Genomic DNA, 10,168 nt, shown 5'->3' on the forward strand with positions numbered 1-10,168 from the left:
CTGTGCCTGTCCTCACTCTACAACCTGTTTACTTTAAGTTATTATTTTAAAAAATCACTCCTCCTTATTTTGTGTCTTTAATTTAAAATGTATGACAACGTGTTTCCTTCAAAGATTACTTAATAATATCAGTAGTTAAGGGAAAGCTGGGTATCATCGGGGTTATTCTGAAAAACCATCTCGCTCGAAGCACAGCAATGATAAGATACACCAACTTTCAGTGACTCAGAATCTTCTAGTCTCTCCTGTGTTGCTGGAACAAGAAGCTGTCTTGTCACCCCAGTTCTCTTAGTGTGAGGATTTCCTAAGAATGGCATTTGAGTCTGACAGAAATCTCTTCGATCTTTCAGTATTTATATATCGAAAGTACCGGAAAAGAAAGTGCTGGAAAAGGAGACAGGATGACCCTGAATCTAGAACCTCCAGTCGTGTGAGTATGCAAATGCATACAACAACCAATTAGCACTTTCTTTAAAACAAATGCAATTAGCACTTTCTTTAAAACAAATTCAAGTCCCTCCATGCCCATTTTAGAAGAACATTTGAATTAACACACCAAAGCTAATTTATTACTAAGTTTTGTGGGGTGCTACACAAAAAAAGGTCTGCCTCCTATAGCCATTTGGGTCTAGATGGAACTGGATCTGACCTGTACACTTCTTTCTCAAATAGAAGACCATCCCCGCTCTCTACTGAGCTGCACAATAAAGCATGGTATTGGAAAAGATACTGGAACTTGTTAAAGACTCTTACCAGAGTTTAATAAGGGAAGCAGTTGTTTTCTGACCCCTGCTGACCCAGAAGAGCACTCAGAGTCACCAGCAGATTTAATCAACCAGTATTCATATGTTGCCGTCAGCATTTACAATGACTTATTTACCAGGGAGCTGTCAGCCTACCGGCTGCTTCCAGGGAATGATGTTAGACTGAATTATCACAGCACCCATGCACACACGTGTCATCACGGGTGGGGGACATGATTAAGGAGCACAGTTTAAGATTAAAGCCGCGCATTAAAGTTTATGATTGTGCGTGAATCCCAGGTATAGTTGGGTTGTTTGCATTGTTTTCTCAAAACAGGGGGGTGGGCTTCTGAAGGCAAGCTTACAAGAGATACTTACTAAAATGAAATAAATCCTTATAAGGTTTTACATAAATACTGTAGGGAGAAATGAAGGAACATGTGCCTACCAGTGTGAGCTGGGTAGGGATGTGTAATGTTCCCTGTTTTGTGGAAATGCAATTGGCTAAAGCACGGGACTCAGATTTCCAAACCCCCGCAAAGATTTTGCTCTTAAAATCCAGCACGTGGGAGACAGAGACAGGCGGATTTCTGAGTTCAAGGCCAGCCTGGTCTATCTAAACCAGGAGGGTGGAACCTTTCAGAATCAAAACTGAATGACTGAAAGAGCTCATCTTAACCACAAAGGCTAGTTTCTTTTGTGTGTGTGTGTGTGTGTGTGTGTGTGTGTGTGTGTGTGTGTGTGTGTGTATAGTCATAATCTCTGGCAATTGTATATATTTCCTTCTGAATTTAGAAAAAGTTAAATGACATGCATGTATGTTTTTTCTCTCTTTGCCTCTGCTTTTTTTCTTCCCAGGAAACCATACCAATGAATGCCTCAAGTAAGTCTTTCTATTATTTTATTTCACAGAAGTAGCTTTCTTTATGGGAATAGGCATAAGTCGGAACAGGCTCTAAGATTTTAGAGTGAAATAATGTTTGAATTGCAGTGACACTTTAGGCTTTACCGTTATGTGAACTGTCAGTTCTAGCCAAAGCTTAAATTGATAGCAGTCTCAATTTAAAATATACGAAGAAGCGATAAAACAGAATATTATGAGAGGTTCAAGAAAAACATTTTCATAATCAGTTAGCTGTATCACGGGACCCTTTGGAATCCGATCAAATGGAACCATGAACTCTATACATGTCCTCATCTCTGCAACAACATGTCCAATTCTGTCCTGTCCTGTCCCTTGACCTGTGACTCAGCCATAGGGGTGAACTGACCTTTAAGGTTTGTGGGTTTGCTCATCAAGTCTCTAGGGGGCATTAGAGGTGATCTTTTTTTTAAGCTTCTGATTTCATTTCTTTTTTTTTTTTTTAGAATGAACACATTTTTTATTTAATTAAGGAAAGCCTGTTCCAAACATCAGAAGTCTCTCTATAATCCTCTGTATATAAAATTAGGTCATTTAACGTGTTCTCCACATTGAAAGTATATAGATAGTTCCACAATTAAGAGCATTTGCTACTCTTGTAGGGGACCTGGATTTGATTCCCAACATCCTCATAGTGTCTCACTGCCATTTGTAATTTCAGTTCTAAGGGATGTGACTCCTTGTTTTGATTCTATGGGCACCATGCACACATATGGCACATGCATACATTCAGACAAAACACAAGCATGCACACACATACACACACAGTGGGGGGGGAAGGGAGGGAGAAATAAAGAGGTGATGAAAGGAGGGGAGGAAGGAGAGAGAGGGAGAGAACTAAAATAAAAATCCTGTTAACAATTGCCCAAATTAATTTAACTGTGACGTAATAGAAGCAAAAGAACAAGGTTCCAATCCATGGTACAATGTGTTAGTCTGTTCATTTCTATTTTACAACTCACTTTTATTCCTTATTTAAAATAGAAAATACATGTTCAGTATACAAACTTCAAAAGATGCACTAGTATAATGTGACATGAAATTTCACTTCTTACTATAATTAGTGACTGTGCACACTGTCAGTACTAAACTTTAAACACATCTGCATATATCTGCTTTTGTAGTTATGTGTGCATGTATGCCTGGACCTATGTTATGCTTGCATTTGAATTCAGATTTGGGGAAAGTTTAGTTTTACATGAATTTGTGTAAATTTTTTTAAATGAGATATAATGGAAACTATTTAAATGTGCAATATAATGGCTTTTTAAGTCATCAAAGTAATTTAAAATAGTTAAATGCCTCTTAAATATACATGATAACTTCTGAAACTAAAAGTAATATGTACTCAACCAATTTTCAAAATCTATTTGGAACATTAAACACGATAGAAATAGAAAAAAATTCTTATGAAGTCCTCTATGAAAGGAAACTGTGACAAGATCCTAATTATACAGAAACCATTCCATCTCCAAGGGAGAATATGCAGTATAACTGTGGTTTCATAGAATGAATTGGGTAGTGTTCCTTCTGTTTCTATTTTGTGGAATAGTTTGAAGAGTACTGGTATTAGGTCTTCTTTGAAGTTCTGATACAATTCTATACTAAACCCATCTGTATTTTTTTAAAGTTATTTTTAAGTTTGTGTGGTTATCTTCTTTTGGGTTTGTTTAAAGAAGATTACTTCTTGCTTTTTCTTGGGTACAGTTTCCTTCCTTGTGTTGAAGTTTTCCATCTACTATCCTTTGTAGGGCTGGATTTGTGGAAAGATATTGTGTGAATTTGGTTGTGTCATGGAATATCTTGGTTTCTCCATCTATGGTAATTGTGAGTTTTGCTAGGTATAGTAGCCTGGGCTGGCATTTGTGTTCTCTTAGGGTCTATATGACATCTGCCCAGCATCTTCTAGCTTTCATACTCTCTGGTGAGAAATCTGGTGTAATTCTGATAGGTCTGCCTTTATATGTTAATGACCATGTCACCTTACTGCTTTTAATATTCTTTCTTTGTTTTATACATTTGGTGTTTTGACTATTATGTGATGGGAGGAATATCTTTTCTGGTCCAATCTAATTGGAGTTCTGTAGGTCTCTTGCATGTTTATGTGCATCCTTTTCTTTTTTTATTAGATATTTTCTTTATTTACATTCAAAATGCTATCCCAAAAGTTTCCTATACCCTCCCACCGCCCTGCTCCCCTACCCACCCACTCCCATTTCTTGGCCCTGGCATTCCCCTGTACTGGAGCATATAAAGTTTGCAAGACCAAGGGGCCTCTCTTCCCAATGATGGCCAACTAGGCCATCTTCTGCTACATATGCAGCTAGGGACAAGAGCTCTGGGGGTACTGGTTATTTCATATTGTTGTTGCACCTATAGGGTTGCAGACCCCTTCAGCTCCTTGGGTACTCTCTCTAGCTCCTCCATTGGGGGCCCTGTGTTGCATCCTATAGATGACTGTGAGCATCCACTTCTGTATTTGCCAGGCACCGGCATAGCATCACTCAAGATAGCTATCTCAGGGTCCTTCAGCAAAATCTTGCTGGCAAATGCAATAGTGTCTGGGTTTGGTGGCTGATTATGGGATGGATCCCCAGGTGGGGTAGTCTCGGGATGGTCCATCCTTTTGTCTTATCGCCAAACTTTTTCTCTGTAACTCCTTCCATGGGTGTTTTGTTCCCTATTCTAAGGAGGAGTGAAGTATCCACACTTTGGCCTTCATTCTTCTTGATTTTCTTGTGTTTTGCAAATTGTATCTTCGGTATTCTAGGTTTCTGGGCTAATAACCACTTATCAGTGAGTGCATATCTAATGACTTCTTTTGTGATTGGGTTACCCCACTAAGGATGATATCCTCCAGATGCATCCATTTGCCCAAGAATTTCATAAATTCTTTGTAATACGTGAGTAGTACTCCATTGTGTAAATGTATCACATTTTCTGTATCCATTCCTCTGTTGAGGTACATCTGGGTTCTTTCCAGCTTCTAGCTATTATAAATAAGGCTGTTATGAACATAGTGCAGCATGTGTCCTTATTACTAGTTGGAACATAGTCTCAGTATAAGCCCAGAAAAGGTATTTCTGGATCTTCGGTAGTACTATGTCCAATTTTCTGAGGAACCACAGGACTGATTTCCAGAGTGGTTGTACAAGCTTGCAATCCCACCAGCAATAGAGGAGTGTTCCTCTTTCTCCACATCCTTACCAGCATCTGCTGTCACCTGAATTTTTGATCTTAGCCATTCTGACTGGAGTGAGGTGGGATCTCAAGGTTGTTTTGATTTGCATTTCCCTGATGATTAAGGATGTTGAACATTTTTTAGATGCTTCTCAGCCCTTTGGTATTCCTCATTTGAGAATTCTTTCTTTAGCTCGGTACCCCATTTTTAATGGGGTTATTTGAATTTCTGGAGTCCAGCTTCTTGAGCTCTTTGTATATAGTGGATATTATTCCCCTATCAGATTTAGGATTGGTAAAAAAAATCCTTTTCAAATCTTTTGGTGGCCTTTTTGTCTTATTGACAGTGTCCTTTGCCTTACAGAAGCTTTGCAATTTCTTGAGGTCTCATTTGTCAATTCTTGATCTTACAGCACAAGCCATTGCTATTCTGTTTAGGAATTTTTCCCCAGTGCTCATATCTTCAAGGCTTTTCCCCACTTTCTCCTCTATAAATTTCAGTGTCTCTGGTTTTATGTGGAGTTCTTTGATCCACTTAGACTTGAGGTTTGTACAAGGAGATAAGAATGGATCAATTCCCATTCTTCTACATGATAACTGCCACTTGTGCCAGCACCATTTGTTGAAAATGCTGCCTTTTTTTCCACTGGATGGTTTTAGTTCCCTTGTCAAAGATCAAGGAACCATAGGTGTGTGGATTCATTTCTGGGTCTTCAATTCTATTCCATTGATCTACTTGTCTTTCACTATACCAGTACCATGCAGTTTTTATTCCAATTGCTCTGTAGTACAGCTTGAGGTCAGGCATGGTGATTCGACCAGAGGTTCTTTTATTGCTGAGAATAGTTTTGCTATCCTAGGTTTTTTATTATTCCAGATGAATTTGCAAATTGCCCTTTCTATCCCAGTGAAGAATTGAGTTGGAGTTTTGATGGGGATTGCATTGAATCTGTATATTGCTTTTGGCAGGATAGCCATTTTGACTATATTAATTCTGTCAATCCATGAGCATGGGAAATCTTTCCATCTTCTGAGATCTTCTTAGATTTCTTTTTTCAGAGACTTGAAGTTCTTATCATACATATCTTTCACTTCCTGAGCTAGAGTCACACCAAGGTATTTTATATTACTTGTGACTATTGTGAAGGGTGTTGTTTCCCTAATTTCTTTCTCAGCCTGTTTATCCTTTGTGTAGAGAAAGGCCATTGATTTGTTTGAGTTAATTTTTTTTCTTTGAATATTTTTTCTTTTTTATTTTTTTTCCATTTTATTAGGTATTTAGCTCATTTACTTTTCCAATGCTATACCAAAAGTCCCCCATACCCACCCCCCCCCACTCCCCTACCCACCGACTCCCCCTTTTTGGTCCTGGTGTTCCCCTGTACTGGGACATATAAAGTTTGCAAGTCCAATGGGCCTCTCTTTCAAGTGATGGCCTATTAGGCCATCTTTTGATAAATATGCAGCTAGAGACAAGAGCTCTGGGGTACTGGTTAGTTCATATTGTTGTTCCACCTATAGGGTTGCAGTTCCCTTTAGTTCCTTGGGTGCTTTCTCTAGCTCCTCCATTGGGGGCCCTGTGATCCATTCAATAGCTGACTGTGATCATCCACTTCTGTGTTTGCTAGGCCCTGGCATAGTCTCACAAGAGACAGCTCTATCTGGGTCCTTTCAGCAAAATCTTGCTAGTGTATGCAATGGTGTCAGCGTTTGGAAGCTGATCATGGGATGGATCTCTGGATATGGCAATCACTAAATGGTCCATCCTTTCGCCACACTTCCAAATTTTGTCCCTGTAACTCCTTCCATGGGTGTTTTGTTTCCTATTCTAAGAAGGGGTAAAGTTTCCACACTTTGGTCTTCGTTCTCTTGAGTTTAATGTGTTTAGCAAATTGTATCTTATATCTTGGGTATGCTAAGTTTCTGGGCTAATATCCACTTATCAGTGAGTACATATTGGAGTTAATTTTATATGTGCATCTCTTTCTTAATGTTAGGGAAGTTTTCTTCTATAAATTTGTTGACGATATTTACTGGCCCTTTAATCTGGGAATCTTTGCTCTCTTCTATACCTGTTTTCATTAGGTTTGGTCTTCTAATTGTGTCCTGGATTTCCTGGATTTTGGGGGTTACTAGCTTTTTGTTTTTTCATTTTCTTTTACTGTTGTGTCAATGTTTTCTATGGTATCTTCTGCAGCTGAGATTCTCTCTTCTATCTTTTGTATTCTGTTGGTGATGCTTGCATCTATGACTCCTATTCTTTTCCTAGGTATTTTTATCTCCAGGGTTATCTCCCATTTGGAATTTCTTTATTGCTTCTGTTTCCATTGTTAGATCCTGCATGGTTTTATTCAATTCCTTCACCTGTTTGGTTCTGTTTTCCTGTAGCACTTTAAAGGATTTTTATGTTTCCTCTTTAAGGGCTTCTAGCTGTTTTTAAAGGAGTTATTTATGTCCTTCTGAAAGTCCTCTATTATCCTCATCATGAGATGTGATTTTAAATCAGAGTTTTGCTTTTCTTCTGTGTTGGGATATCCAGGCCTTGCTGTGGTGGGAGAACTGGATTCAGAAGATGCCAAGTAACCTTGGTTTTCCTTGCTTATGTTCTTGCTGTTTGCCTCTCTCCATCTGGTTATCTCTGGTATTAGCTGGTCGTGCTGTCTCTGACTGTGGCTTGTCTCTTCTGCAAGCCTGTGTGTCAGTACTCCTTGGAGACCAATTCTTTTTGGGAGGAATTTGGGTATGGAGAGCTGTGGCACAGGGTCAGTTATGGTGCACAGACAGAAACCAAAAGGATCCCCAGCTATTCCTTTATTCCTGTGTCCTGATGGCTCTGGGTAGGTCCCTCTTGGGCCAGGGATTTGAGAAGAAATGGTGGTCTTACCTGTGCTCACAGGTGTGTCAGCACTGAGAAACCAGATCTTGATGGTATTTGGGTATGGATCACTGTGGCACAGGATCAGCTCCTGGAACAGACCAAGCTTCCGATTTCATAAATGAAATAAGAAGATATAAAGATGTCATGCATCATGTCTGGCTCAGAGAGTAAATTATAAAATACTTTAGCAAGTTTGGGAGGACAACTCAAGCTTACCCTAGGGGTCTCACCTAGCGCAGATGTGAACCCGGCTTCTGTAAGGGGGTTTCTCCTAGACAGACATTTTCAGAAACTATTTTCTGTTTTTCAGATCTTAGCTTGAGTAAATACATCCCGAGAATTGCTGAAGACATGACAATCCAGGAAGCTAAAAAATTTGCTCGAGAAAATAACATCAAGGAGGGCAAGATAGATGAGATCATGCATGACAGCATCCAAGACACAGCTGAGCAGAAAGTCCAGCTGCTCCTGTGCTGGTACCAATCTCATGGGAAGAGTGATGCATATCAAGATTTAATCAAGGGTCTCAAAAAAGCCGAATGTCGCAGAACCTTAGATAAATTTCAGGACATGGTCCAGAAGGACCTTGGAAAATCAACCCCAGACACTGGAAATGAAAATGAAGGACAATGTCTGGAGTGAAAACTACCTCAGTTCCAGCCATGAAGAGAGGAGAGAGCCTGCCACCCATGATGGAAACAAAATGAATGCCAACTGTATTGACATTGGCAACTCCTGGTGTGTTCTCTTTGCCAGCAAATGGTAGTTGATACTCAGTGAGGGTCAAATGACTAGCAGGTTCCAGGGACTGCTTCTGTTATTCTCTGCAGTTGCTGAGATGAACCATTTTCTCTGTCTACTGCAATTTTTACATTCAAATGTCCATGAAATTTGTATTAAATGTGAAGTGGAATCTGCAGTGTTTGTGTTTATATTCATATACTATGAACTGAGGAGAATTATAAACTGAAACAAATACTCGCAGTTAATTGAAGACCTTCCATTGATGGACAGTTCTTTTCCTCTCTATGTGGAAATGTATAATAGAAGAAATAATTTTTAAATTAAAGTATCTCTTTTTGCATTTCTATTGCTCTGTTGTCTTGCTTGTTATTCCATTTTTCTTTACTCTAGATGACGACTTAAATGCTACCTGTGCAATGAATGAATCTTTAAAGCTTGAGTTGACCTCTTAGGAGGAAATTCCTTTCCAAAGCCTTTTAATAATTAAATGGTTCATTCTATGGCTGTTACTGTCAAGAATACTTTAGCTTGGCAGATGTCTGATATTCTTGAGGAATCTGATGACCGTGGTCTCAAAAGTGCATTTAAGCAGAAAGATTGCACAGCTTGGGGGATTTGCCTATAGTTTTCTCTGAGGTATGACAGTTTTCTCTGAGGTATGTCCTGTCCAGCTTTCTAGTTGGACAGAGCAGAAGGACAAACCCAGTAGAGTTCAGATATGAAACTCCCACGTTTTAAGGTGAGATTAAGCATAAGAACATCCTGTGCCTTCTTTAATGAGTTTGAACTTGAACCAAGAACTCTGAGTCCCTTTGAAAAGGCTTTGTATTGGAGGATGTGAGTCTCTTCCCCTTGGCTTCACCCAGAGGCTCCGGGAATGACCACTCCCACATCAATAACCATGGCTGTGTTCTGGACTTAAAGTGACCTTTTGCTCCAAAGTTACCTTGCTTCAGTGATTGAATCTTTTTTTTTGTGGTACACATCATGAGAAGGAATACTTATGTCACGTATGGGCTGCAGGAAAAAGGACTATGTACAAAAGGAGGTCAGGGACCCCCATGGGCCTTGCATACTTAAACTTCTAAGCATTCTTCATTAGTAACCACAGAGTCCTCTGGTATTTGACCAGGCCCTATGCAGTACTACATTGTTAGTTTCCATATAGTGATCTCGATATGGCATACAGCACAACATTATTTGCAATTATTTCCCGTGCTCTCATCTGAATGGAAGTTTTCCTGCTTGGATTTTATACCAGGGGCTGGAAGATAACTCAGTAGTAGACCACCTTCTTAGCACCCTTAAGGTTCTTGAATCAATCCTTACTACCCAGGTAAATAAGTAGATAGATAGATAGATAGATAGATAGATAGATAGATAGATGGATAGGCAGGCAGACAGATAATTAGGAACGGAAAGGGGAAGTCTACATAATGCACAGTATTTGTAGTTTCTCCCTAGCTTTTAGAACATCAGTCCACTGTATTCTTGTGTTCATTGTTAATGATATGCCCACTTCTGGTCTAAATATTCCTTTCTAGGCAACTCCTCTCTTTTCCTCTAATAGACTCTGAAGGTTCCTTTACCACACTTTCTTGGTGTTCAGCAATTTAACTTAAAAGAGTTCCAATGTGGATTTATTAATCTCTTTCTCCTCCCCCATTTCCCCTCCCTCTTCTCCCCTTTCTGCTGCTTCTT

The 10,168-nt window shown here is 39.4% G+C and overlaps 1 protein-coding gene across 7 annotated transcripts in view; it reads left to right on the forward strand.

Moving 5' to 3' along the window:
* The window catches only part of Fas (Fas (TNF receptor superfamily member 6)), a 37,129-nt gene extending 28,313 nt beyond the window's left edge, over positions 1-8,816 (forward strand). For 4 of the 7 annotated variants that reach the window (XM_030250748.1, XM_030250746.1, XM_030250747.1 and 1 more), the window contains 3 exons: positions 351-430; positions 1,602-1,626; positions 8,034-8,807. In XM_030250748.1, the coding sequence (XP_030106608.1) occupies positions 351-430; positions 1,602-1,626; positions 8,034-8,365 (437 nt within the window). In that variant the 3' untranslated portion in view covers positions 8,366-8,807. Of the gene's footprint in view, positions 1-350; positions 431-1,601; positions 1,627-8,033 lie in introns of all 7 variants that reach the window. The other 3 variants (XM_030250751.1, XM_030250750.1, NM_007987.2) reach the window with 2 other exon arrangements.
* Positions 8,817-10,168: the final 1,352 nt, after the last annotated feature.

The sequence above is a fragment of the Mus musculus genome, chromosome 19 (genome assembly GCF_000001635.26).
Source record: "Mus musculus strain C57BL/6J chromosome 19, GRCm38.p6 C57BL/6J".
NCBI lineage: Eukaryota > Metazoa > Chordata > Mammalia > Rodentia > Muridae > Mus > Mus musculus.